Source organism: Varanus komodoensis, unplaced genomic scaffold (genome assembly GCF_004798865.1).
Source record: "Varanus komodoensis strain SLA01 unplaced genomic scaffold, ASM479886v1 scaffold20_1, whole genome shotgun sequence".
NCBI lineage: Eukaryota > Metazoa > Chordata > Lepidosauria > Squamata > Varanidae > Varanus > Varanus komodoensis.
The window spans coordinates 20,385,362-20,413,339 of record NW_025335587.1 but is presented as its reverse complement, the minus strand read 5'-3'; the positions used below and the strand labels follow the sequence as shown (position 1 = coordinate 20,413,339).

Below are 27,978 nucleotides of genomic sequence, written 5' to 3'. Positions count from 1 at the left end.
GCCCCGCGACTCTATGGCGCCGCGCGCCGCCGGGTGACGTTGGAGCGCAGAAATGGCGGCGGCGGCGGCGGCGGCGGGCGGCGGCAGCAACTACTGGGAGGGTGAGCGGCCGGGCCGGGCGGGAGCGGCGGGCTGGGGGGCCGCCTCCGGGAGGGCAGGGCCGGGGGGCTTCCGGAGGCGTGCGACTGCGACACCCATCGTCCCCGGCCAGCGGGGCAGGCGGCGGCCTCCCGGCGTGCGGGACTGCCAGCGGGGGCCTTGCAAGGGTCGGGACCACCTCTCCCATCGTCCCCGGCCAGCGGGGCAGGCGGCGGCCTCCCAGGGTGCGGGACTGCCAGCGGGGGCCTTGCCTTGCAAGGGTCGGGACCACCTCTCCCGTCGTCCCCGGCCAGCAGCGCAGGACGTGCCGGCCCTTTCCCTCGGCGCCCTCGGGGGGGGGGGCGGCCGCCGGCCCTGGCGAGGGAGGCCCTTCCCCGTGGGGCCCCCGCCCCGGGCTGCGCCCGCTCCCCTTCCCCGCACGCGCCGCGCCCCCTTTGCGCCGCAGGCCCGGCGCTTCCTGGTCTTGCATCAGAGGAGGCCTCTGCCGGGGGCTTGGCTGGGGCCGTCCGGGGGTGTGGGGTGACCGCTGCCAGCAAGCCTCAGCCAGCCCTGGGGTCGGGGTCGGGGTCGGGGTCGGCCGGCAGAAGCAGCGGCCAGGCTGCGGAGGCTCCCTCGGCCGGCTGGTTTCGGCACCATCCCTGCTGCGCTTGGGAAGCCTCTGTGCGAGGCAGGCAAGCACATCCCTTCTCACGGGCGCCCTTTCCTTTTCCCTTTCCCTTTCCCTTGGGCAGATCTGAGGAAGCAGGCCCGGCAGCTGGAGAACGAGCTGGACCTCAAGCTGGTCTCCTTCAGCAAGCTGTGCACCAGTTACAGCCACAGCAACTCTCGGGATGCAAGGCGCGACCGGCACAGGTTGTTTGAGCTCATCTTCCTTTCCTTTCCTTTCCTTTCCTTTCCTCCTTCAAAACGTTCTGTTTTTCTCGTGTTTAATCTAGCCAATCTCGATTCCTTCTGAGATGCGTGTGTCGGCAGCCAGCTTTTCTGTTTTCACTTCACTTTCCGTTCTCAAGTCCTGAATGCAACTTGTCCTGGGAAAGCTTTCCGTGTTTCGTCCTGGGGATGCTCCTGTGGCAGGCGGGGTCTTCCCACCTTTCCCCCTGGCTGAGGGGTCGTTCTGGCTGCCTCCCGCCGCTTGAATGCTGTAGCCTGCATTGCGGTAGCCCGGTGGCACTGTTTTTCCGCAAGGGGGGAAACAGGGTAGCCCCAGAGCTGACAGCCTAGGGGTAGGAGCATGGAGGAAGCATGTCGGCCTGGTTCCCCTTCTAGACCTAGGTAACGGTGCCGGAGCGCCTTCTTCTGCATGTGGGAACCAGGGCCTGTTGCACTGGGGCACTAGCAAGTCTGGTAGGGACCTGAGCCGTCCCTTTTCCGTGGCTGCCAACTCATCCCTGGGCACCAAGGCCTCGGCGTTTGCTTCCCACGTGGGTCAGACCGAGGGTCCCTTGTGCATTTCTTTCCAGACCCAGCCCAGAAGCCGGACCTGAGCGCCGCGGCACCTTCTCACTCCCACTTCCTCTCCCCCATCGGGGGGGTGTGTTCGCAAGCTGCCCCTGCTCCTGGAGTAACAGCCACGGGGAGCCATCTTCTCCAGGAGGTGGGGAAGGCCCTTCTTGGGTGCCCTGGTTTTGGGCAATCGGCACATAAGAGCTGGCCGATGTGCGCATCAGGCACATCTGGGGAAGGGGCGCTCCCTCCAGCCAGCCGGTGCTGCCCCGTGACTTGAGCACCACCGTCTGCTTGTGGGCCAGCTGAGGAGTTTCTCATCTTTGGCCTCGGGGTGGCCCAAGCTGCTTTGTGGTGGGTGTGCCATCCCGAGCACTGTGTGTGGACTAGGCCGCCAGCTGAGCCCAATATGCTTCTTTCACAAGATCCTGTGAAAAGTACCCTTTCCTGCCACGCCAGAATATTTACAGGCAGGCTGCTTCCCTTTTGCTTGCCCCTCAGCTCTGACACTACCCCTCTCCTGAACGGATCGAGCCAAGACCGAATGTTCGAAACGATGGCCGTGGAAATCGAGCAGCTCCTGGGGAAGGTAAATAGCGCTCCGTGGGGCCAGGCCCGACCTCTGCGAAAGCTTCCACGGGAACGCCTGGTGCGCTTCGCTGGTGGAATGATCTGCATGCAACGCCTCAACGGCATTTAAAAATATTAAAAAGTGAACCTCCTACATGCTTTACCCACGACTGGCAGGTTGCTTCACAGTTTGCTGAGAGTTTTGGTCACTAAACATGAAACTAGGATGGCTCGACTTGCCATAGCAAAACCCACGTCATCTCCGTGCATCGAGGGAAGAAAAGCCGCCTTCCCCCATTTGGTGGCCTCCACAGAGGCCTGGAAGAGCAGCCCTTCTCCTCACCACCTATAAGGGAGACCCGTGCCCCTTATTGTCAATGAGGGAAGGACGGGTGGGATTCGTCCAAGGAGGGACGCCGTGACGGTGCTGCAGTGCATCTGACCCCAACGGCGGCCGGCGCTGCAGAATCGAAGTGAGCAAGGCAAGCTCACTCGCCTGAAAGCCCTTTGGGGCACAGTGCTGCACCTGTTCAGGGACAATAAAATCTGCGGGGCGTAGGAGGTGTGTAGGATTTATGAGCAGCCTCGTCGTTCGTCAGAGTGGCTGCCGTGTATTTAAGAAAGAGACCGCCTTCCCCCCTGCCTTTCTCAGTCTGTTCCTCTGCCCTTTGCTGCAGCTCACCGGGGTCAATGACAAAATGGCCGACTACGCCAACAGTGCCGGAGTCCCGTCCCTCAACGCCGCCCTGCTGCACACCTTGCAGCGGCACCGAGACATCCTGCAGGTAGGGGCCGTGGCAGGGGCTGCGCTCACGATCGCCTGGGGTGTCTTTCTGTAGCCACCCAGGGAGTGACTTTCTGCCCCTTCGTTGTCCTCTCCCAGTCCCTTCAGCTGGAGTCCTCTCTCTCACCTGCTACTCTATCCTTTGTTTCAATTCCAGTTGCTGGTAACACTGAGCCTATTGAGTGTCGTCCCTTTTTTTAAAAAAAAATCATGACACTAGTCCTCATGATTCTGAAGGGAGGGCTGATTTAAAAAGGAGCATAGGAAGCTGCTTTAAACCAAGTCAGAGCACTGGTCCATCCAGCCCAGGACTGTCTCTGTGGCCTGCAAGTGACTCTTCGAGGGGGTCTTCTCATCAGCTGATGCCCCCATCCCTTTGAAACTGGGGGTGCCAGAAATGGAGTGAGGAGCCATGGGCACAGGAGCAAGGCTCTACCACAGAGCGATCACTTCTCCCCGTGTTTTGCACAAACAGCAGTTTCTTTTTAATAATATTTTATTTTCTGAACATAAACAAAATCCAAAAAGAAGAAAAGCATATGTAAAATAAAGCAAAATAGAATAAAGTTGCCAAGGGATTTTAAACAGGTACAACTGATACAGTCAGACCTACACATTTTTCTGTCTTTCTGTCATTGAGCACTCGATGGGAGTTCAGAAGAGACTATTCTGTACACCAGAATAGTCTGCACACCAGCAAATTTTCCCGAACCGCCTCGAAAGGCGGCAGCCCTGCAGAAATCACACTGCAGAGGTCTAGCTGGGAGAGCATTGGAAGAGCTCTGCTGAATCAGGCCGGCAGTCTGCGCAATCCAGCAGCCGGCACGCCCAGGCGCATCCCAGTCCTGGAAGGAGCATGCGGCCAGCCAGACTCGTCGGCACAGCTCACCTCCTCCTCCGTGAAATTGCCCAGCCCCCTTTTCAGCCTGTCCAAACTGGTGGCCGTTGCTGCCTGTTTGAGCAGCCGGTGCCAAACTTTAGCTGTGGGTTGTGCAAAGAGATCCGTTGCTTTCTGTGTCCCGAGCGTCCACGCATCAGTCTCGCAGGAGAGGAGGCACCTGCTGGGTTTTGGTATTACACAAAAGAGACAAAAAGGCCTCTCTCTCCAGCACTCGTATACCATAATTTTATACATTTCTGTCATGTCTCCCCTTGTTCACTTCTGAGCAGGGAAAACTGGCTGCAACCCAGTCGCTGTGTCCCGTGTGACGTGCTGGTCATCTTTTCACGGGGTGCAATTGCAGCCCAATCCTGCTCACGGATCATGCACAACGGGTTGGTCTCGTCCGCCAGGGCAAAAGGAACATCGGCTCCCGATTCCGGGTTTTGAATATTTGCATTTGCCATATGTTCTTCTTGGAGTGTGGAGTTCTGCTGTGTACTCTACCGAGACTTTTTGTGATAAGGAGTTTAGAAATTATTGGCAGCAAAGTCAATAATAAAATCGAGCTGTGAGCCAGGGACTTCCGCAGGAACGCTTCAGCATGAAGCTTGAACTTTGTGCCTGCGAGGTGCCATGGGAGGCGCTTGGGCGGCCTTGGGAATGACAGCAGTGCCCAAGGCCTGCACTTCTCCCCTGGAGCTACACAGGCTGTTTCTTGTTGTTGTTTCGTGGCAGGACTACACACACGAATTCCACAAAACCAAAGCTAACTTCCTGGCCGTGCGGGAAAGAGAGAATCTGATGGGTTCAGTCCGGAAAGATATTGAGTAAGTCGACTTGCGGAGAGACTGTCTTGGGGGTGGGGGGGCAGGGGGGGCAGGGGGGTGGTTGTGAAATGCCAGATCATTTTTGTCGCTTAAAGCTCTTGCTGACCGCAGCGGCCTCGGGAGAGCCCTTTCCGCGTTTCCCAAGGGGAGCAGAGCTGCCCCAAAGCTGGGGAATCGCCAGATTATCTTATATTCTGGTCAGGTTTTTGGCCCCAGGCCTTCCCGGCACTGGAATGTCACTCTGAAGGTGACTCTGAAATCAGCTGAAAGCGATTTGGCACCAGCGGTTTAAGTATCAGCGGTTTATAAATGTGCTACTCTGCTGGCTAACCGCAATGGAACCGAGGGTCAGACAAATAGAGGGAAAATGCAGTTTGGAGCGTTAGCACGGTGAGCCCTCCGTGGTGCGACAAAGCTGGTTTTGAAGGCGAGGTGGGTCCCTGCTTTTTCGAAGAGCCTCTCAGAAGCAGCCGAGCGAGAGTGCAGCAGGGAGGGTTTGGTGTTATCAATAACACCTCGGCTGGCGGAGCGTGGAAGAGCTTGTCACGTTATCGAGGAGAGATGTGTGCCCTGGGGCCTCCCTTTCGCGGCTCCCGAGTGCTGCGGAGCCTCTCGCGCTCCCGGCAGATGGAGACGGCGGTCCTCGAGGGGCTGTGCCCGCCCTCGTGCGCGACGCTCCAGTCGCACCTCTGCCAGGCGTCTCTGGGGAGCCGTCGTGGTCGCCCTGCTGGCTTTTCCCTGCAGGTGTTTGCCCAGTCGCCAAGCAGCCCCCAGGGGCATTGGGCTTGGGGCGGGAGCAGAGTGGAAGGGGTCAGTGGAGCGGCCCTGCCCTCCGCCTTGCCTGCTGGTGGCCCCATGGGCTTGGGCTCGCCCTTGCCCGTGTCCCTTCAGCCCCCCAGTCTGCAGCGGAGGGGTCAACGCAAGACACGCGGTTCCTCGGTCAAGGCCCTCCTGCAGCCTGGGCTGTGGTGGGCAGCTTGCGTCGCCACCGACGATTCGGCCTGCAACTCCCATCATCCCTCACCACTGCCTGCGGGAGTTGCGGCCTTCCCAGTGTTTTGGCTTGGCTTCAGCTCGGCGCTGAGACACCGTCTAACAGGAGAGTGCTCCAGCCAGCCGGAGCATTGGGGCACCTGCCTCCATTGCTCCTCTTTGCCTGGCTTTCTTCTCCTTCACCTGACTTTACCTGCTGTGGCCTGACTCTACTTACCGGACGGGACTTGGCCTGCCTTAGTTTGCCCGCCAGGAAGTAAAAACGAGAGTGGGATTGCGTGCCTCCCTCCGGGCACGTTTAGGGGCTCCCGATCGTGAGCTGGCTCTGCCAGGAGGGCCTTCCTCTTGCTTTGTCTTGACCTTTTCTCCCAATTTTCCAGGTCGTATAAAAGTGGCTCCGGGGTGAACAACAGGCGGACGGAGCTGTTCCTGAAGGAGCACGAACACCTGCGGAAGTAAGTGCCTGTGGCCGGCGTGGGGTCCTTCCTCGGAGGGGCTGCCTGCTCCCGGAGCGTCCCTCCAGCGGCCGGGGACACGGCCTTTCCTGAAAAGTCTGGTCTGGGAGCCTTACCCCGGGTGCCAGGTCAAGGCGGGTTTGCTTCAACACGCTCGCTTATTTGATGTTTGCTTGCTCAGAGAAGAAGTTACACAAAGTAGGTTGCGTTAATTTTGCCTGCTGCTTAAAATATTGCGAAAAGGTTCTTTCCTCCAGTGGCTGAACGCCGTTGACCCCAGACGCTCCATTAGGGTAGTTTAAATGAAACGTGGCGTCCAGGCCATTTCAAAGCTTGGCTCGGAAATTATTTGTATTGGGTTCCTGAGGCGTGTGTGATTCAAGCGCGCACGCTTTGCGTGTCTGTTGTTCCGCTCAGGGGTGGGCTGTAAATGGGGTCCTTATGTGGGTGAGCGGCTGCGTTTTATCCAGGGTTGCCGCCTTGCAGTTTCTAAGCGATCGCCACAACCTCCTTTTTGTTATTTTATTGTCATTATACTCTCAGAATCCTGCTGCTCCAGGTGGAATCACCCAGAGGGTCTGTTGTGTCGCCATTCCGTGCCGCTGCCGAAAACAATTCCTAGGCTCAGATTATTTAATCCTAAAAATTAAATAGGATTTAATTTTGCAGCCGGCTCCATCCAGTTGATGGATCTCAGGGTTCCAGTAAAAAATCAAAGCGGATCCTGTAAGCTTGTGCTCTTATCTCAATTTAGATTCTTTTTTTTTTTTTTGGGTGGGGGGGATAAAAACATTAAAAACTGTTAGCATAATTCCTTTTTCCTGTGCACGAAGATATATCTGGTTTCTAGGTTTAATTAAACCTGCATTGCTATATAAACTTACTGAGAGTAGGAATTTGTTAAATCCATTCCATCAGCGTTGTAGATTTCCAAGCATCTTTTGCTCTGTTGTCCCCTCATTGCTTGAATTCTCCATTTCCCAAACTTCTCTTGATGTTGGGAAGGGGGCATTTGCCCGTCCTCATGCCTTAGCGCAAGGAGAAAACGCACATTTCTATCTGTCTTAAAAAAAAACTTTTCTCAGTTGCTATGGCAAAATTTGTGCACATCTGCTTAAAGTTAAAGTCTGCAAGTCCGTGTCACTTGGAAGAAGCAAGCTTGTTGCAGCTTCATAGAAATATCATTTCTTGTGGAATTTTCCAGTACATCTACCTGGAAGCTGTTCCAATTAAATCTGTAGGACATTCTGTTGGATCAGGCAGACAGAGGATTGTCCTGCAAGGTTTTGACTTGCTTTCTGGATAATCCTCGACCATTCCAGGTTGCTGACTTGACTTGTATCATGCTCATTTATTAGGTTTCTGATTAACTTTATGGAATGCTGTGTTTGAAGAGGGGGGGCAGTCTCCTAGTCCTTGGAAATATTCCAGAAAAATGATTCCAGAATAGGAGCACAAGGGGGTGCTGTTTTCCCAAGAACAGGCCGGAACAGCTATCTCTTATCCCAGTGCCAACGGTCTGTAATCGAGCGTGCCTGAAAAAGTCCATATGGGAAATTGCAATTATTTTGCCGTTGATGGTTGAGGCAGGATTGATAAAACTCAGGGAGGGGGAGAGAGAGAGTCTGAACTTCCTGCAGTTTCCTCCAGACTCCCGGCTGGCATTTGGGTGTTGCGAAGACACTTGGCTTCTGCTTGAATGGTGCGGTTGTTGCTGTGGCCGGTGGATTCTTTCTGCTTCCTTTCGGCTTCCTTCTGTAGTCCCAGGGTCGTTTCCGCTTGGAGCGGAGGGGTGCTTTTCTGGCGGGGAAGGAGAAGCGAGCTCCACGGATTTGCACTTCCCTAATGCCGTTTTAAGGCGAGGTCATAAACATCACCCCAAAAAACCTGTCATGGCTCTGAAGCAGCTAAGCTTGACTAATGCTGCCCAAGCAATTGTTGTTCATTTGTTGTCAAACGGAGATTTTTCTGCGGAAAAGTAAAGCACGGGGAAGCTTTCCCTCAAGCGTCACTCATGGGGGTAGAAATCAGCCGGACTCGTAGACCGGTCCTGCTTTCCCTCAGACGTTCCTTTTTTTAAAAAATCAGCACGAAGGGTGAGATTTTCAGAGAGTCTGCTCTTGCGTCCGGTATTGTTCATGTGTCCCGGGGCATCGTGGCAGAGTCACAGCCCTGCCTGGACGGACGTGAAAGAGCGGGGGCTTCTAGGCCTCTGACACCTCCGGCAGACACCCCGCTGAGACCACGGCCTCCCCTCGCCCCCTTCGTGCCTCCTTTGCCCCCAGATAAATTCCCCGGGGGCCACGCTCCCCTCGCGCATGGCACCGGCTGGGGGCCTGCCTTTCTCTCGAGCCTCCCTAGGAGGGCCGTGCGAGGCTGGGGGTGATGAATTTTTTAAAGAAGAGGAGATGTTTGATAGATTCACTGTCCACCCGATGACGAGGAAGGGGGCCATCCATCAGGTCTCCTCCTGCGGTTTTTGACGGGTGGCTAATTGAGGCAGCGGCTGGAGTGCGGCACTTGCTCAATCCATCTCGCTCGCCTCCCCTCCCCTCCCCTCCCCTCCCCTCCCAGGTTGATGGAAGATGAGCAGAGTTTTGCCCCTCGGTTCTGGCGAGCGAAGGCATCCCTGCGCTTGCTTTGGGCCGGAGGAGAGGCCGTTTCTCCCGCGGGCGCAGTGTCCGGGGCAGCAGGGCCTGCGGGATTTGCCCCCGCACCCTCGGGACCCCCCGGCATTTAGGAAGTGAAGCGGCCGCAGCCGCTGGGTCACGGCCAGAAAGGGGGCGATGCTCAGCTCTCGCCATGGCTCAGAGCGCTCTGGGGGCGCCCGTTCTCGCGGTGGGTGGGCCAGAGCCGAAAGCCGGGGAGGGCGCTGAAGGGGGAAGGCTCGGCCGTCGGCCGGGGCCGTGCGGCTGAGAGCTCTGTCCACGTGCCGCGGTCAGCCGGTCCCCTGCCTCAGGTTTTAAATTCGGAGAGCAGTTTGAATTGAGTCAAAAAAAGCATTGGTAGCCGGTGTGGCAGAGTGCCCGGGCGATGGGCTCCGGAGTCTTGGCCCCCGGGCACGTTCCAGTGGGTGGCATTCGAGGTCAATTGCAAATTCCTCCCCCCCCCCCCCCAAATGCCCATTCATGTGTTTCCCTGCCGGGAAAACATCATAGGGCTTCTGCTGTTCCGGCTTAGGGTGCTTTGGAGAAAAATGCCTCTTCCGGATCCTGCCCGTGTGTGGCAAGAAGGGCTGCTGGCCCCCAGGGCCTCTTCTCCCGAACGGCGTCCAGCCCAGCACAGCCTCCCTGCCGTTCTCTCCCTGCTAATACCCTTTTAGGCGAGCCGAGTGAATAATTTATCCATTTGCGTGGTTCTCTCCCGGCCCCCCCTCCCTCCGCCGTGATGAGGCTTTCTATCAAATGGAGGCCCAGGACTTGGTGATGAATGGAAGGGCTTCCGCTGCTCGGCTGCAAAGTGCTGGGCTCAGATGAGGAGCGCCTGCCAGCTCAGCCCTCAGTCTCTTTGGAGAGAGGCCTCGGAGCTTAGTCACGGGCAGCGCCAGAAGCCGCCGGATGCACGCAAGCCAGAGGGGCAGTGCGGACTGGGGGAAGAGCCGCCGGTCTAGAAGCAAAACCTCCATGTTCTGGGGCAGTGTATCTTGGAGTGCTGGTTGCTGGGGGGAGGGCAGAGATTGCGTTTGCGCCTTGTTTGAAGGCCCTTGGAGGGGAGTCATTGGCTCCTCTTCTGCCAACCGGCTCACCTGCCTGTGTGGAATTGCTGGTCGCCTGTGGCAGCCAAACAGAGCTGACGTAATTTCCATTTTTTCTCAGTGAGTTTGAAAGCAGAGCTGCTTGGCTCGCACGTCTGCATGAGAGGCGGCCTGAAAGTCTTCGGAAGGGACTGACTGGCTTGCCTGTGCCCCATGTGTGTTACCGACAGTTTGAGAAGCTAGCACCTTAAACGGTGGCATTCCCCTTCCTAATCGCCTGGGGAGGATTCATGGCTCACCACAGGTGAGCGGCTGCTGGCAAGCATGGCTGCAGGCCAGCTCTGAGTAGTCGGATGCACTGATGTTGGATGCCTCCTTCCTCAGGGCTCCTGTTTGCAGAAACAATAAAGGACCGAGGAAAGGAGCGTTTATCAAAGCGACGTTATGTAACGAGGCAGTTCAGGTCCCTGAGCAGCTTAATCGGGGGTCTGTGTGTGCAGGGCGTTGACGGAGGCTCCAGCGGTGCGACGAGCCCTCGCGGACGGGCGGGCGGACGCTGTCGCTGCCATTCATAAAGAACTGGCCTGAGAGCAGGTGGGGCTCCACGTTGGAGAGGGGGCCGGAGGGGGCTTTGTGAACGCAAACGGCGCCCGGGCTTTCTGTGCCTGCCCGCCGGTGCTTTTCATCTGGTTTTCACAGTGCAGAATTGTTCAGACAAGACGAGCTTTTGACACCTGCTTCCAGAGGGGTGGCCATGCTAGTCTATTGCGGCAAAAGCAAGGGCCCCCTCGAGTTCCCGGGCATCTCCGGAAGGATGCTGCGGCTCCCTCTTGGGCCAGCAGGACGGGGCTAGATGGAGGTTTCGCTGCCCTTCCGGCTGGCGGCTTCCCGCGCCCCTGCTCTGAGGCAGCAGCCGTTATCCCGAACCCTGAGGACCGGAATCCTACTTTGTGCGAATCAGGAGCAGGGCCGCCAAAGGCTCCCACCAGAAACTGAGGGAGCAGCTTGCCTCTCGGGGCAAAACGCCCGCTGCCCTCCGGGTGCAGCTGCCCCACGGCGCTCTCCATCCCTGAGCAACGCCCCACCCGCTGGGGCTGCTGGCACTTGTAGTCCAGTGGCCGCTGAGGCCTCCTCTCACGGAGGGCCCTCCCGTGCCCAGCGGGGCCCTGTCCCAGCTGAGCCGTACGGGTCGCCGGGGCCTGGAGGACCTCGCGGGCAGGCCATGCCTGCAGCAGATGCGAAGCAGAGGCTCTCCGGCTGGTCTGGGGCTGCAGCTCCAGGATGCCCCCCCGCCCCCATCGGCCGTGTTGGCTCAGCGGCATGGGAGCGGCAGGCCGGCGGCGTCTGGAGGGCCCTGGGCTGCCCCGCATCTTATCCTGGGGGGTCAGGACGCTGCCTGAGAATGGAGGTGGTGGAGAGGGGGGGCGAGGTGGTGCCTAATCAAGGATTCTACCGCAGTTGGGGCCTATTAGCATTTTGCTTTGCTCTCGTGAAATTCCAGGTCAACAAGAGAGGGGGTCGCGGTGTTGGGCTGCCTGCAGCTCCCACCGTCAGACGGCCCTCCTCGCTCTCACGGGCGCCGAACCTTTTCAGTTGCGGCCGTTACTCTCCTCCACCTCGGGTCGCATCCTGACGCTCCAGCCGCTTCAATCCGCCCTGAAGCTGGCTCAGGGCTTAGCTGGGCACGGGTGCCCCCTCAGCTTTTGGGATCATTCCCGGTGGCCGATGGGCTGGGCACAGCTCCCTTCCAGCTGAGCCTTTCTCTGCCTCCTGACCCAACCCAAGGCTGTGAGGACGTTGATTTTGGGGGCGGGGGTGGAGGGGGGAGCCTGCGCGGTCCATTAGCAAATTACTGGAATCTGTCCTGACAGAGGCGCTTGGTGGTAATGACTTACACTAATGCCTGCCGCTTCTTTGCCTCTCCGTTCATTTAGCCCCATTCCTTGGGGGAATTCTGCTGCAATCAGGACGGTGGGGGGGTCAGACTCTCCAGGAACTGGAGCTTGCGGGGGGGGCGGCAGGGGAGGAATCCTGCCTTGGAAGGCAGCGAGCCAGCGGGGGGGACGGAGACCTGGGGCAGGAGTGGATGGAGTCTGCGGGGTGAGGGGCAGCTCTTCCGGGCAGAGGCTGCAGGAGGTGCGGAGTCAGCCCTCGCAGTCCTGGCAGCGGGGGCCCCGCCGTACTGCCCGCTGTGAAGGCCCGGCCGGCTGGCCACGTCCCAGGCGCCCGGCCCGGCCAGGCCAGGAGGCCTCTGGGTGCGTTGTGCTCCACAAACGGCTCCAGCTTCGCTCTCCCAGCAGACTCCCCGTGTGTGTTTCGAGCTGAGCCCTGCAGCCCTGGAGTCGCCGGAGAGTCGAGTGGGCAGGGGCCGGGGGTCCAGCCCCGCTGCTCCGGGCAGGGCCCCACGTTAAAGCGCCGCTCTCGCATGGCTGCCCAGTGGTGTGTCGGAGGGCTCCAGTGTTGGGGAGCCCACCACCGCCCTCGCCCTGGGTCCCATTCCCACACTGCTCTGACAGTCTGGAAATTTTCCCGCTCCCTGCAGCCGGAGCCTGCGGTCCATTCCTGCAGTGTGGGATGATCGCGAAGGGCGCCTGGCCCTCCTCGTCGGGGCGACCCCCCCTCCCCGCCCTCGCAGTGCTGTCCTGCCCCGCTCAGACTTCCCTCGGGGCTAAGCACGCCCAGGTCTTTCCATCTCTCCTCGAGGGCTTTGTTTCCTCTGGGTCTTCCTGGCGTCCTTTGCGGCATCTCCCGGCGTGGCATGCTGGGCTCGGCAGGTCATCTGGAATCGTGTCTTTCCCAGAGTCAGGAATGGCCCCAGTCGCTTCGCATCAGAGCTCCTGGATCCAGGCCGTTCGCTCATCTCAGCAGTTTCCTTCCCTCCATCTCTCTTCAAGAAGCGTTTTAAAAAACAGCACCAACATGATTCTGTCAGCTCTCCATCTGTCTTGTCAGGCGAAAAGGGAAGAGGAGCGTGGCGCGTCTGGAGCAGATGGGGAATCGCTTTCTTCTTCGTCCTGGAGAAAAGTTCCCGCTTGCTGATACAAATCTGTGAACTGTTTTGCCGTTCCCCTCTGTTTAAAAAAAAAAAATCCAGAAGCAAAATGTGAAGGTTTTAGAAAATGGCCTGGATTCCCTCGGCTGCCACCTCTTTGTAGGTTTTAATGCCGCTTTCCCGATGTTGCTGCTAATTACTCCTGTAATTCACGTGGGGCTAATTTATTTCTCTTGATCTTAGAACAATATGCCTGCCAACTAAGGCATGTCCCTGGAGAATCACAATTCTTTGATCCACGCCTGGAAGATTTCACACACGGAGCCCCACGGTGGGCTGGCGGTGGCATCTGCAAATCTAGGTCGGACTGAAGAGGCCCTAAATTTTGTAGCCTCTTTTAAAACCGCTCTGTTTTGCCCCGGCAGATTTCACGATGGGGAACGTGCCCTGTGTGCATGGGGCGCCCTCCAGCGGTCCGGGACCTCCTCCTCCCACTGAAGCGCTGCCCCCCGGCCCCCACCGGTTCTTTGTGCGGAGTGGGCTTCCTTGGACTCATTCGATGGGCGGCCTTCACTCCCTACCCCGAGGAACGGTTCGTCCTCTGGTCCCCTCCGTTTCTGCCCCGGAGGGAGTTGGACTCAGAGCAGGGCCTCATACAGAGGGACAGCCCTGATCTTTCCCATCGGTACCACCCCTTCCTGGATTGATTCCGCCGCCGTTTCTCTTCCATGTGCCTCGGCACCGTTCCCCCAACGCCTCATAACCATCAAAAGAGCAGTCTGTTTTTTCCGCTCTGCACCGGTGGGCATCTTGCGGGGCAAAGCGTTGCGTGAGCTGCGGGGAGGGGAAGCGCTGCAACAGTTTTGTTGTTGTCTTGGGGGATGGCTGGTGTTCGGGTAACGTGGGAAAGTCTGCGTGCAAGGGAGAGATTTTGGTAAACTTTCCGACGAGCGACTTGTTCCTCTCCCCACAAACCGGATGCAGAAGCTTTCCCTGCTTTGGAGCTCCCTGGAGGAGGCAGCTCAGCTTGCGCAAAGCCTGGGGACAGGCCTGGAGAAGGGTCACCGGCCAGGAGCCGCGCCTCCGCCATCAGCCAGCTTGGCGCGGAAACTCCACTGTGCTGCAACCGCGGGGACACCTGGGATTTCCCGGTGAAACTGTCTGCACTGGGGAGATCCCACTTGCGATCCCCGAGGATCTCGCGCGGATTCCTCTCCCCGTGGGCTTGGAAGTCTCTTGCTGGTGGTGCCTCCGCAGGCCGGTCCAGGCTCTTCAGGTGGAGCTGCTCCACCCTGTGCTCGAGGCTGATTGTGTGTGTGTGTGTGTGTGTGTGTGTTTACGGCTGCCCTGTGGCAATGGCTGCGCATTTCTTCTGTCCCCCTGTTTGTTCGGATTTTCTCGTGGCCCATTCAGCTGCCACGTTGTGTTTTCATGGCCTGCAGGTCCGGCTATATCGATCTTAAACTTTTATTTCCCTTCTGCTTTCAGCTCCGACCGGCTGATAGAAGAAACGATAAGGTAAGACCCTGAGTGCTCTGTTCGTACTTGTCTCAGCCGGGGCTGCTGGGAGCTGTAGTCCAAGGCAGCGAGAGGGGGCCACGCGGAGGGGGGGCGCCTGGGCCATCCCCAGACCTGTCTGCTCCACATCAAAGCGCCCGAGACTGGGCTTTGCAGAGCACGGCCTTCTCTTCACCCGGGACTGGCGTGCCCGGCACCTGCTCGCCTGGCGCTCCGGCCACTGCGATGGAGGACGGGAATTGGCTCCCGCAAGGTCAGGCCCTCTTTCGGGAAGGCCCGTCTCCAGACAGCCCAAGCCGGCCCTCGGGGCAGAAGCCAACCCTGAGAAACCGGCAGCAGGATGCAGATGCGGTGTCAAAAAAGCACCGATCACTTAGCAGCCCTCCAGAGGTGCTGGACTGCAGCTCCCATCATCTCCACCCAGCATGGCTCGGCTCAGCTCGGCTCCCCCTGCATCTCGCCCCCCTCTGGATGTGTCCGACCGCTGTCTGCATGGCCCCGCTTGCCCAGCTGGGGCGTCCTCGCTGATGGGCTCCGGAATCCCCCACTCGGGATTCTCCTGACCTTCCCCCCCACCCCAGTTTCCTCGCATTTCCTTATTGCCGCGCAATGCAGACCCGCCACTTTGGGTGCTGGAGAGGCGGGCGGCAGGGGCAGGATTTGTCCCGGGTCATTGGTGGGGTGAGCGGAGGGGGCCTGCAGGGGGTGCTTCTTGGGCCGCCCCCCTTTGCCGCCGCAGCCCCCTTGCAAGGTGTTTGCGCCTTTGGTTTGGGAGGGAGGGGCGCAGATTCGGCCGCAAGGCACCTGGCCCTCGAGCGCCCAGTCGGCAGCAAGACGGGCGCCATAATTCCTATTTACCCGGTTCTGCCTCCTGCCTCGGCAGCCCCCCGAGACCGAGGGCCTGTTTTTGTTCTCTCCCTGCCGCCCGCCCTCTCCACTCTGTAATTGCGAGTGTGCGCTTGCGGGATTAATTGGAGGTCGGGCTGGTGCCGTGGCCCCGCTGGGGAATTTTCCCGTTCGGAATCGGTCCTCCTCGCCTCTCGCTCTTTGCTTTGCCGGCCGTGCGTCTGAGCTTTGTTCAAGGGCTCCGTCGGCGCCTCCGGTGCGCTCGCGATCCCGTGCGTTCCTGGCCCCCTGCGCATGGCGCCGGTCAGGTCCCCCTCACGCAGCCTCCGTGCGCGTCTCGCAGCTGCCCCCGCAGCCGGCCAGCGTGGCGAGGTGGCCGAAAAGCCGAGCTCCGGCAAGCGGCACCCGAGGACATTTGGCGCACTTTTCTGCTGCATCTCGGTCAGCTGTCCAGTATATCCATATCTGTAATCCAGTCCTCTGCCCGGTTCCCCCTTTTCCCCCTTCTCCATTCGCATTTTTACTTTCCCACGCATGCCGCTGTTTGCAGTGCATCCCCCAAGCTCTTCACGGACAAGCGCGAGCAGGGCCGTCCTTCAGGTCTGGCCTGTCTGGAAGGGCTTCCCAGACACCTCTCGCAGACTGCTACCAGAGACAGGCGGGGGGCTGAGAGGGACCCTCGGGGGGCCTCGTCCGGCCTCTGCTTTTCCTTGTGGGGCTGTCCCAGAGTGCACAGGCCTGTCCATCCTTTGGATGGAAGGAAGAGAGAAGACGAGCCCTTTTTGCACTGGGACGTGGTCGTCCAAATGCCCCGTGGAAGAGAGCCACGCTCTTCCCACACATTTCGAAAGTGATGCGTCTCCCGTGCCTTTCCTGGCCAAAATCATGCCTTTCCTCTCTCGCTCTTGCTCGCTCGGTCTCTCGCAACGCTCTGCCTTCCTGATGCCCCACTTCTCTTGAAATGAAGCGAACCGAACAACCGGCTGCGGCTCACGTACCGACTAAACGAAGTGGAAATTCTCGGCTCTTCTTCAGCGAGGCTCCAGGCCCACCTGGGAGCTTCACGATGCGGGGGGAGTGGGCAGGGGGACCACGCGGTGACGCTCCCTCCAAGCTTGGCGTCACCTTTGCTCATCTGCCTGGCGTCGCGTCCTGGAAAAGGGGTGGGTCCCTCCGAGCTCCTTTCGGGACGCGTTAACCCCAGATAGACCCGGGCAGCGGCGAAGGGGCCACTCTTTGCAGCGGGACACAGCCAGGGAGACTCGGCTCCCCTGCGTCCCGCTATTCGACGCCCCTTGTGCCACCCTCCCGCAAAGGCATGTCGCAGCGAGGGTTTGCACTTGGCACATAACAGCCGTTCGGTGTGGCGTCTTTGTCTGCATTTGTGTCGAAGATCATGGCACCTCATTGTTTTAATCAAATGTTTCGGCCCTCTCCAACAGTTAGTTAGATACAGACATCTAAGGGCACATTCCTATGCGCAGCTAGACAGAAAAGTCCAGTGTGGGGAATAAAGTCCAACAACTCCCAGCATGCCCCAGTTCCCAGCATGCCAGGCTTCTGCCCAAACACACACAGGAGTGTGCCTTTAATTCTGTAAAGAAATCCCATTGCAGAGTCGAGAAGGGCTCCCAAAACAACTCATAATCCCCTGACCATGCAAGGCAGTCCCTGCCCCAGAGACCATACAGTCGAATAAGGCGTGGCACACAAGGAAAAATGAAGGAGGGAGGAAGAGGAGAAAAGTAAGTGGCAGCTCAGCTGAGTGGACAGAGTGGCCCTGTGTCTCCTCTCCCCTCCTGGCAGAGGTTTGGTGGGGGGGAGCGGCCGGCCAGGGCTGCCTGCAGAGCGGAGGACAGCCCCCCCCCCCTGCACAGCCTGCCGTGCGGCACCGGAGCAAAGGAGGACGTCGGAGGGCAGCTGCAGGTGGACGGAAGGGGAATGGCGCAGGGTCTCCAGGCGGCCCCCCGAGGCAGGTGCTTGCAGGCGGCAAGGGGGGCTGCCGGAAGTCTCTGGAAGGGGCAGCCCTGGGGGGCGGAGTGGGTTTGGCTGCCCACCCTGCCCCTTGCCTCCGCTCTGGGGAGACAGCCAGGTCCTGTCTTGCTTTGGAAGCGGCTGGCTGGCCTCTTGGATTCGGGCGATGCTGCGGCTCACGGGAGGCTTTTAAGTGGCTGTCAGAAAGGGCTGTTCTCACGCTTCTCCTCTTAATGGCATCCTTCCTTCCTTCCTTTTGCTTCGTTAATGCGACAGAAAGCCTCTGGCGGCGTGTCCCCCCCCCCCCTGCTCCGAAGCAATCGGAGCGATCACGATCGCGGCCCTGGCAGCGGGAGAGGATTCGAAATGTATTTAACGCTTGGCTCGGGGTCGCGCGCTTGGCCGTGCCGGCCGGTCGATGAGGGCTGATGCCTTTGTGAGTCCCCAGACCTGCCCGGCACAAGAGAAGAGGAGGGGGCAGAAGGCGATCCGCTTCTCCCAGTCATAGTGTGATATGCAGACTTTTAATTCCGCCTTTCAGGCAAAAGGGTTTCCCAAAAGGACCCGTCTTGCTCCGTCGTATGACAGGCCTGGCTTGTCAGGCGCTCCGGCCAAAAGACACGCCACGAGAGGAACAGGGACGGGGAGGGAAGAGCGAGATTGTGGCTGTTGGCAGCACGTTCTCGGTTTTCATAGCGATCAGCTGTGCAATCTCCTAAAACCCCTCAGCCGTTCTCAGCGCCTGCATAACACAGCACTAAATCAGCCGACGGGCAAGAGGTATTAATTGAGCGACACACTGATTGAAAACGCTGCAGCAGAGACGGCGGAGCGGAGCCGCGGGGGCACGTCTGGGGAGGCCCGCGCAGGCAGCTCTGTCTTCAGGAGGTGCCGGAGCCTCGCCGCAGCGTCCCGCTCGCGCATGGCGCATGGAGGGCGCTCCCGCCTCCGCCGAGAGGCTCTGTCGCGCCGGCACTGCGTGGCAACCCTCTGCTGGTGGCTGCCGGCCGGGGGGCTGCAGCTGACGTCTTTGGGTTCCTGTGGGGCGAGCCCGGCTAGGTCAGCGTGCAGCCCCGAGTCGTCGGGGGCCTTGTCGGCCGCATGTCGACAGCAGCGCTTGGATCACGAGTGGGCAGCTGGGACACGGCTTCGGAGACGGTGCCCCAAGGGCTGGAGCTTTCTGTCTGCCCTGTTCCTGCTTCTGAGCCCGTCTCGTCTCGTCTCGTGGGCTCAGGGCAGCATGGGGCAGATGCAGGCCGAGCGGGTGGGACCCCCAGCTGCCGCGCCGCGCTGGAGAACCCCGGACTGAGGAGGGCCTTGCGGTCGCTCTGAAGCTCGCTCTGACCCGGGGCACGTCTCTGCCAGGACAGGCCGGGCTGCGTTTGGAGAGTCAGCGTTGCTCCTCTGCCTACGCCAGTAACGCCGGCCTTGCGCCAAGACGCTCGCTGCTCCATCTCGCCCTGCAGGGTCTCTCCACCCCTTTCCCCACCGGCTGGCTGCGGAGGAGCCCGCATTTGCGTCCAGGGCCCCCCGAAGCACTGAGCCCGGCTCCAGGGTCCCCGGGCGGGATGCTCCCGCGCACCCGTGTCTGTGGGATGCGGCTTTCTTCGGAGGCCGTCCTTGGGCGGCTTCGTCGTCTCCACTGGAATGCCCTCTTGGCCGCGGGGCCCTCTGGTCCTGAACGCCTTGCAGCGTCCCAGGAAAGCGCTCAACGGTCCTTCTTGTGGGGCAGAACCCTGGCCTCCCAAAACTGGACACTTCCCTTCCCTTCCCTTCCCTTCGCCCCCCTTCCGTTGTGTTGTGGGTCGGCCGAGAGCTGCTGCGCTTGGGGAGCTTTCCAGGGGGCCTTCGTGCCTCCCTCTTGTCACGCCCAGAGAAAATCGGCGGCCTGCCCCTTGCTCCTCCCCCCTCCCTCCCCCACGTGCTCCCCGGAGAGCCTCTCGCGGCACCATCCCCTGGGTCGGCAGGAGCGGCCGCGGTCCCCGTGGGTCAGGCCAGCCATGGAAACGCGCCTTCTCTCAGCTTGCCAGGCCGTGTCCACGCAGGCTCCCAGTTCAAAACAAACTATTCCCCAGCCGGATGCGTGCCGTGCCATGCCGTGCCGTGCCTCTGCCTCGGGGCTCGTGTCTCGCAGCCTTCAGGACCGGCGTCCTGCAGAGGCCCAAACGAGGCGCTCGCCCTCCCGACTCTCTTGCTCCCGCTGCGCTCTGCCCATCTTGCCCCGAAAATCGGAACGTGCACCAGCAGTCTCGCCGGGCCGGGCCGGAGGGGGCCGCGGTCTGGTGTTGGCTGGGGGGGTGGGTGGCTACACGCGTGCTCCAGACGGGACCCTTCGGATCTCGCTCGCTGGGCTTCCCCCCAGCACCCTCATCAGACTACAGTTCCTAGCATCCTGGACGCTGGCAGGAGCAGCCGTGCCGGGGAAAGCTTGCATGAGATGACATTGACGCCGCGCATGAACCCGCCTCGCCTTCCCGCTCTCGCTTCCACCGGCTGTTTGTCTGGGTACCAGCTGCAAAACTCTTTCTTTCTCCCCCCAAGCATTGCCATGGCGACGAAGGAAAACATGACTTCGCAGCGCGGGGTGATGAAGTCCATACAGAGCAAGATGAACAGCTTGGCCAGTATCCTTTCAGTGAAGGCCGGCCCCGCGATCGCCCCCCCCCCCCCCCAGGAGCAGATTGGTCTGTGCAAGGTGTGTGGGGCAGCCCCTCCCCTGAGGCTGGCTGTGGGCCCTGCTCCGGAGCACAGATGCAGCCCGGCTGGACCGTGCGCGTGTCCTCGACGAGCTTATCGCTGCACCGGGGTGCCGCCTCCGAGGAGGCCCTGCTCTTGCGGCCGCTCCCCTCGCCTCCCTCGGCAGGGGCACCAGAGCAGAGCCTCCGCAGGTGGGCCGGAGGGTCCAGGCATGTTTGCGTGAAAGGAGCCGGGCCTGTTTTGCGTGTGAGGAGGGCACCTTGCTTGTACGTCCCTCGAATTCCTTGCTTTCAGGAGAGTCCAAATCGCTTCTTACCTGTCAGAGCTCCTTTTGGGCACGGGGACAGGAGCACCTGCTCTGACTTTTTCACTTCTGCAGCTGATTTCTCATCATTGCTATTAGTTTTAGCATGATTACTCATATAAATATCATCGTATTTTTATTACTGTCTCCTTCGCATGCACGGCACAGCCCAGCATACAAGAGAACAAGGCTTTGCTCCCCGGGAGCTTTCAGTCTGAAATCCGTCACGAGGGAAATAACGCCACCGAGGACGGGGAGGGGAGGCGGGGCAGGGCTGAGCTGAGTGGCGTAGCCCTTCCTGCTCTCGGGGGCCTCCCACAGGGGACGGTCTCCGGTGGGGGAAGCCTGTTGTAGGACAGCTGGGAGTTTGCCGGCAGGTCCGTGCCTCCTTTCTTCTGTTCGGGGTGAGGACTGCCCACTGCAGCAGCAGCATTTCTGGGCCACCCTCTCCTGCCTCGCCTCCCTCTGTTTTCCGAGCTGAAGAGTAGCGAGATCGGGAGTCCGTGCCCCCCACGCTCCTCTCGCCGCCGCATGAGGCGAGAGGAGAGGCACCAAGTCTCATCTGATTAGACAGATCTTGTCCCGAGGAGATGCAGCCTGACGAACCATGAATTTCGTGGCGCTTTTTCTTTTGCTTTTGCTTCCAGCAACAGGCAGGTATACCAAGCGTGCTCTCCTCTAACGAGCTAAGCTCCCCTGTATTAGAAGTGAAGCTAGGCAAGTAGAAAGATGGACTGTTTCGGTTCTGCCGCCCTGTAGAAGGCATACATGCCGAAGCTTCCTCTCCCCCATCCCGGCCTCGGGCTGCTCCCTCCTTTCTCTCCTTCCCCTCCGGCCTGCCATCCCCTCGGCCACCGAAAGGCAGCTGCAGCCGTCCCCAAGCCCCGTTCTCGGTTTCGAGCCACGCTCGCCCTTCTGAAGCTTCCCGGCACAGGGACCTTCCTGCCTCCCGCTTTTCTAAGCAGGGATTTGGGAGGGCCGTTTCCGCCCTCGCCATCCTTTGCGGTTCCCTCTCGCTTCCAGTCGGGAAGGAGGGATCGCCACCCTCTGCCATCAAAGAAGCCGGAGAGTGGGGCGTGGAGAGCGCCCGGCGGGGCCCAGGCGAGCCGCTCGCAGAAGGCTCCCCCTTCCTCCCCTTCTGGCTCCTCAGCGCCACTCGGCTGTGCAGCGTCTTCCACGGGCGCCGCGCAGGGAGGGCTTTCCGCGTTTCCGGGTGCAGCGGGGAAGGGCGTGCGTGCGTGCCAGCCGGCCGGAGTGGCCGGCCGGGTTGCAGCCCTGGGCCGTGCTCCCTCCTTGCCTCCGGCCACGGCTCCTGTGGAAAGCTCCTGGCTGTGGCCCCGTTCCGGAAGGCTGCGATGGTTTTCCCGAGGCCTCGTTACCCACGGCAGGAGCCGAGAGCAAAGCCACGCCAGCATGGCCGGTGTTCGGGCCACGCCTCTTCTCTCGTGGGCCTGCCCACCCTGGCATGCAGCCCCCCAGAGCCTCCGGAAGTGGAACGTGGCCCTCGCTCGGGGGAGCAGCGCGGAAAGCTGCCGCCTCGCTGACCCAGTGCTGAAGGTCTCTGCCCCCCGACTGTGCTTTTTTCCTGCAGCCTCGGGGCTGGTGGGACGGTGGGGGGGGGACATCCCTCCAGGTTCTACAGGGGAGGGGGCCGCACGCGGAGGAATGTCGCGGATCTCCCAAATGCGCATCGCAGCCTTACCGACCTTAACCCCACCAAACCCAAGATCGCTTCCCAGCCGTGAACAGCTTGATACAACGGATCAACCTCCGGAAGCGGCGGGACTCCCTCATCCTGGGCAGCGTCATCGGCATCTGCACCATCTTCTTGCTCCTGTACGCCTTCCATTGATGGATGCTTTGCGCAGAGACTTCCGGTTTCCGGGCGCCCCCGCCCCGTCCAGGAGGGCCCTGGCAGGCGACGGGGCTGCTCTGGCGACCACCGGGGCCGAAGGATGTGTAGGCAGGCATTCCTCCCACCCCGCGCCGAGGCCGGCCGCAAGTTCCAGGGCTGGCCCCCGTCCCCTTCTGTATCGTTCATCTCAGTTTCGCACCAGTTTGTCCCCGTCCCCCCGACTCATAAAATCTCCTTTTCTGTCCCTCTTTCAGCTCCAGCTGAGTCAGACTGAGCAGAGGGTCAGAATAAACAGGACATAAAAATGCATCCTGCTTATCAAAGCGTCCTCGGGTGACTCTCTCCCCCCTGCTCTACTTTTCTTTGAATCAAGCCCTTCGTTCAAATTTTATTTTCCACAAGGAAGATGGTAGCAGATTAAACCGGGCCCGTGTGGGTTTGTTTTGCATCCAGCAAAGGTGATATTTATCACTTGAATGCCAGCTTGGTGCTGGTTGGCAGCCCAGAAACAGTGCAGAAGGAATCCACCGGGAATCAGAGGAGAAGACCCTTTCTGTGTGTGGGAGGGAGGGAATGTAACCCCCCCTTTTGGAAAATGGGATTTGGGCATCTGTCTCATTTCCATCATATGTCTGCATATCGAATCAAATTTTCCCTCCGGTGGTTCCATCGACAGGCCAAACTTTACTCACGGCCTACTCTTTGTTTAAAGATTCTATTTTAATTTAGATGGAAATCGTTCTAAAGTGTATTTTTTACTGTGGGTGACGGTGGTGGGCAAACGGGTGGCCGTCGGGCGTTGGCGTGGACAAAGCTGGTTTGCTAAATCCCCCCTTGAAAACTTGCATGGCCCAGAGAAATCGCTGGGCCATTTCTCCATTCAGCAGGTCTGTCTTGAAAACACCCAGGAGCCCCCCTTCCAAATCTTTCAGCCTCTAAGGAGCAGGATGAAGCCTTCCTTCCCGGCATGCGTAACTCTTAACCGTTCTTTTTTCAGAGGTACCCCCGGCCAACAAAGTTAAACAAATCAACATATCAGCACAAGTTCTCCCAGCAACAACCCTGGTATTCTAACTTGTCATTCTGGTTCTCTTCTAACAAACACACTGGATTCCCTTTAAAAAATAAAATAAAAAAATAAAAAACCCGCCCAAGGTATTATTTTAAATCCTTGTGCAATTCTGACACGGCTTCTCCTGACTCGAAAAAGAAATCAGCATTTTTTTTTCATGTTTATATACGTACCACGAGCAGATATGGACTTCCACTGTTCCGGTGCAGAATGCCGGCTTTCTCGGACCGAATTCCAAAGCTGATCTAACCGTTGCTTCTCTTTGGGTGTATAAGGCAATTTACTGTGAGTGCTGATGCAGTTGGGGGTACAAGGAGGAGAAAAATGTGATTTAAATCTCGTGTGTCTAAAGGATGGACGGACGGTTGGTTGGTTGACTCTACGGAATATCTCCAGTTTCACATAAACTTGTTAGTGAGCTGTCTGAAAGCAGCAACAGTGAAGATAAAAAGCTAACAGTGATTTATTGCCACAGCTTTTGTGTTAAGAGCTCTCTCTGGGCTCTTATTTTCTTCTCTCTTTCTGGACCCCAGATGGGTGACTGTACTCTGTCGAGACGGAAAGAATTCGGTTGCTTTCTGTAACAGGACAAGTAGGTTCAATGCTATTCCTAAATAAAATGCCTTTATTTAATCTTAGAATGTTGTTTTCTTCACACCCTCCCCAGTCTTCACCGGAAAACGATGCAGCTCATATCTTAAACCGTTCGTGGGAGAAGCAGAAGAAATGGCGTCAGATGCTCAGTCGGGGTCTCACAGCGAAAGAGCGGCTTCCGGTCAGGTTGCCGGCCTGAGCCGACCTGCCGGAGATGTCCCCTTCCCTCTGCCAGAGCAGGTCTCGTGGGTGTCCAGCACCCAGCCGGCCTTTCCTCGCCGAGGTGCCCAGAGCAGCAAGGTGTGGCCTGCAGGGTACTGTGCTTCGTTTCCACCGATAGGATCTTCGTTGTGATGAGCTTTGTGCGTGTGGTTGTGAGAGGAGGAGGAGGAGGAGAGTTCCCGGTGTATATGAAAGCGGGCACGGACTGTATTTCGCAGAGAGCTCTTGCGAGGAATAGACCTGTTCCTAGAAATAGATGTCTGCACATCTTCCCCAGCGATCCCGTTCTTCCAAGATAGGTCATGAGTGGAGCCGGCTGGAGCCGGGGGTCAGACTAGATGGCCCCGAGACCCCTTTTCATTTGCTGTTTCTGTGTTCTATATGCCTAATCTGGAAGGTTGCGTTGTGTGGCGGCTGGCAGATTCTTCGCGATGGAGCCTACAGAGGCAGGGAGCCTGGGTCGCTTTCCGAATTTCTCCCTGCTTTTCTGTGTGGCCCCGAAAACAGCACGTCTTACTGAGAATATTGCCCTCATTTCTCTGTGGCACGGGTGCCGTTGCAGGGACGGGAGAATACGGGCCCAGAAGAGGACTTTTCTCTGGCCGAGTGTTTTCCCCATTCTCCTCCTCCTCCTCCTCCTGCACAATTTATGCTTCGTTTTTCTCTTTCTGTGGTTTGGGTCACCGAGTGCTGGGAATCCCAAGACTGCCTGCCCCCTCCGAGCCCCGGGAGCCTGCCTCTCGTGCCCCCTCGGCCCCCCTCCTGCTGACCTGCCCTCGGTCCCACCAGCCAAACTGGCCGCTGGCCTCTGTCCGTCCCCGAAGGCGTTTCTGAAGCCTCTGTCTGGTTTTTGGCTCCGGGCGTCTTGTTTCTTCCTCTTGTCTGCTTTATTTCTGCGTTCTCCTTTTTGCCTGTGTGTGTGCGTGTGTGTGTGCGCGGTTGTGCATTCCCCCCTCCTTTTTTGCTTGTCTGTGTTACACGTAAATAAATGAATGGGTATTCCTTAATGCTGCTGTCCAAAGCGTCGAACCGAAAGGAAAAAGCTCTCGCCTGCACTTTGGTTGCGCTGCCTTCCCGGATCTATTCTGCATGGCAGCCCAACGAGTCGGTGTATTTATGAATAATATAAAAGGCTGAAGCACTCGGAATGCCAGGAATGCCGCTCGCCAGCGGCTCGCCACCCTCCCCGCGCGGGTTTCTCTCGCGCTGCCAGCACAAGCCCCGTAGCGCGGGGGGGGGGGCTCTCCGGGGCAGCCCCCCTGCCTCCGCATGGCTCCAGCTCCCTCTGGCCAAAGGGGACCATCTCCCGGCTGAGGTCTGAAGGGGAAGGTGAGCGAAGGAGAGATCGGAAGCGCCGCTTTTGGGAGTCCGGGAAAGATCTGCTGGTGGAAGGCTGTTTGTCCGGAGCATCCCTCATCTCCGCTCAGAGGACGAAACGTGAAGCGCCTGAACACCGAACCTCATGCTCCTGAAACTGCAGCTTCTTGCAAGAGACGGGCCTTCTCAGCTCCCCACTGGCCTTCCCTTTCCACATGCTTGCCTTCCGGCAGTTGCTTTTCCTCTCCCTGCTTCTCTGCCCGCAAACCAAGCTGTAGGGCCACGTTTTCCCTGCCCCCTGGTGCTCGGAAACCAAGAAATAGGTCTGTGCCACAGGGTGGCTCCCTCCAGAGAGTTGGGACTCCAGTGCCCATCAGCCCCTGGCAGCATGGCCAGCGGCTCAGCAGGGCTAGCCGTTCATGGCTCTTCAGTGCGTGGCTTAGACCGCGAGCCACTGAGCATTTCTTTCAAGAGAACAGCAGAGTAAATGCCGTGATGTAAACGCATAAATAGCGGATTTAACATCCGGCAACGGTGGGAACGCAGTGGCTTCTGTGTGCGGTTTGCAAGTCCATTTGGGGGCGTCCAGCTGTGCCTTAAAAATCACGGATGGGCCGTGGAAGCCTCCTGGCTGTTGGTTGTCAGGTGGGCCGCTCTGGTTAAGCTCGCGTGCGAACGCTGTCTAGGGGAGACGAACGTACGGCTGGTGACCCACGGTAATGGCCGGATGTGGGTTGCTGTCGAACCACACGCGTCGTCGAAATGTGAATGATTGCGGTGCCTGCGCGCACCCGCTAGCAAGGCACAGATTGCTCACCAGGGCTGCTGAGTTGCGGTGAAGTGTGGGTTGTTGGTTTTCCGAAGCCATCGGCAAACCGTGGCTTGTCGATGCGCCTGGGTTTAGAAAAGGCGATGCTCACAAGCAGGGCTTGAGTGTGAGGCTGCGCTGCCAACCAGAAACAACCCGTGACTTGCTCTTGGGCCACGTACCGTGGGCCGTTCATCACGGCTTGCGAACTTGGAGGGTCGAGGTGTCGGATTCATGCGCCCATCAGCAACAACCCACGGCTGAACGACGCCACACACAGCCCACGAGCGCCGTCCGAACGCAGCCTTGGAAAACAACTTAACTGAAATCGGGGGCGTCAGGGATCAAGTGGCCGGCCGGGCGCCCACCAGGTTCCCCAATCTGTTGGAATTGCTGGCTGGGAATGATGGGAGTTGCAGTCCGGCGCGTGCTGGGAGAGAGCAGCACATGGATGCGCACGGAGACATTTTCGTGTGCTCTGCTCTGTAGAACCGGGGGCGCAGCTGTGTCCGGGGCTCACAGACGTGTCCCGGGGCTCAGCCCCTGCTCAGCCGCGGCTCCACTTAGGCGTCTTCTCGCTCGCTCGCTGCCCCCCACCCCCCCCAGAAGCTGCGTGTTTTTCCGCTCGCTTTCACAAAGGCCTAATCAAACTGGACAGGGCTGTAGTGCGTCTCCTGCTAGCTGAAAGCCGCGCGAGGAACGGGGAATTGTGCCCTGCCTGTAAATTTCCGCTGCTTCTCGGGGGCTCTGTGGCAGCCCCCCCGCCGTGCTCTCCAGAGGATGTCCCCCTGCCTTTACGTTCCCAGCTGGGGGGACAAGAGGCTCCCTGCTTGCTCCCCGGATGCCGCCCCAGCGCCAGGCGCTCCCTAGGCGAAGTGTGGCGTGGGGCGGTTCGGCAAGGGGAGCCCCCGGGCCCCATCGCAGGCCAGAGAAGGAGCAGAGGCAGGCCTTGCCGTCCCCCCCCCCCCCCGTGCCAGGACTGCCCCACAGCCATGGCCCTTTAGGTGGGGCGGCTGCTTTCCGTGCCGCCCGCTAACAAGCAAGGAGTTCGTCCATTTCGGTCCGACCAGCAGTGGGTCTCCCCCATGTCTTCAGACGCTTCTGCAGTCCTGCGCACTTACGCGCTCTTGTGAGGGAGTGCCGGCCGGCCATGAGCCGAAGACCGTCTGGGAGCCCAGTGTGGCCCCATCCTGTCGGCTGTCGACGGCACAGAGCCGGGGAAGCAGGTCCCAGCGCCTCCTGCAGAGCCGGCTGCGGGCGCATCCCTGGTGGCGGGCCGGCTGCCTCCCTCAATCCACCCCAACCGCGTCTTGGCTGAGGGCAACATTGCCCGCTCTGGCTGGCAGCCGCTCGCCACGCTCTCCGGCCCCGGAGGATCCCCAGTCCCTTCCTCCTCAAACTTTCTGAGTGGGGACACCGGGGTCGGACCTGGCTGCTCTGTGTGCGGCACTGGTCTGTCTTCGGCAGAGGTGTGGACCCGGATGTCCCTTGGAGGAACTCTCGGGGGCCACATGCAGGTGGGGACGGGGCTGAAGGCGAAGGGGGGGCAGCATCCCCCCCGGAGCAACCTGTGGTCCCCATACGCTCTTGCTGCCAGTAGCACAGCCGTGAGAGGCACTTCGGCTGTGGGCAAAGAGCTGCACAGCCCCCCATGGAGGGGGCTTGGAGGGGGGCGGCCGGGGAACGTGGTGTGCCCGGCTGGGGGAACAGAGAGACCCCTCCCAACAAGCCACGCGATTGTTGCCCTGTGTACGCCATCCTGAGCAGCTGAAGGCGATTCACGAAAGCCGGGCTCTTCTGCGAGCGTCTGTCGTGCCCACTTCCCTACGATCCCATCACAGCCCTCGGAAAGCCGCAGAAGAGCCTGCCGAAGACGGGGCGACCCCCTCAGCGGACAAAACGGTTGCAAGCCGGGGGGTTTTATTTAACCAATTTTATTCCTCTTGGCCCCAGACTCAGGAGCCACTGGTCTCGACAGACTCGAAGCAATGCCTGTTTGTTTAAAAATGACTTTTTGACCATGCACGGTAT

At 59.4% G+C, this 27,978-nt stretch overlaps 1 protein-coding gene across 2 annotated transcripts; it reads left to right on the top strand.

Moving 5' to 3' along the window:
• Positions 1–22: 22 nt before the first annotated feature.
• GOSR1 (golgi SNAP receptor complex member 1) lies at positions 23–23,792 on the top strand. 2 transcript variants are annotated; one of them, XM_044429953.1, is made up of 9 exons: positions 23–101; positions 831–951; positions 2,044–2,131; positions 2,790–2,897; positions 4,515–4,606; positions 5,980–6,054; positions 14,229–14,258; positions 19,620–19,702; positions 21,807–23,644. In XM_044429953.1, exons 1-9 carry the CDS (start codon positions 53–55, stop codon positions 21,929–21,931), a joined length of 771 nt encoding a protein of 256 aa, XP_044285888.1. In that variant the 5' UTR covers positions 23–52; the 3' UTR covers positions 21,932–23,644. The 2 variants fall into 2 exon arrangements, with proteins under 2 accessions (XP_044285888.1, XP_044285889.1); XM_044429954.1 differs by lacking the exons at positions 19,620–19,702; positions 21,807–23,644 and adding an exon at positions 23,674–23,792 and having other exon boundaries at positions 29–101.
• Positions 23,793–27,978: the final 4,186 nt, after the last annotated feature.

What these genes read in the sequence shown, in the direction of transcription:
- GOSR1 (XM_044429953.1), top strand. Translation starts at nt 53, where the DNA reads ATGGCGGCGGCGGCGGCGGCGGCGGGCGGCGGCAGCAACTACTGGGAG. An exon ending in CGGCAGCAACTACTGGGAGG is followed by an intron (nt 102 to 830) that starts GTGAGCGGCCGG and finishes TCCCTTGGGCAG; the next exon opens with ATCTGAGGAAGCAGGCCCGG. An exon ending in CAAGATGAACAGCTTGGCCA is followed by an intron (nt 19,703 to 21,806) that starts GTATCCTTTCAG and finishes ACCAAACCCAAG; the next exon opens with ATCGCTTCCCAGCCGTGAAC.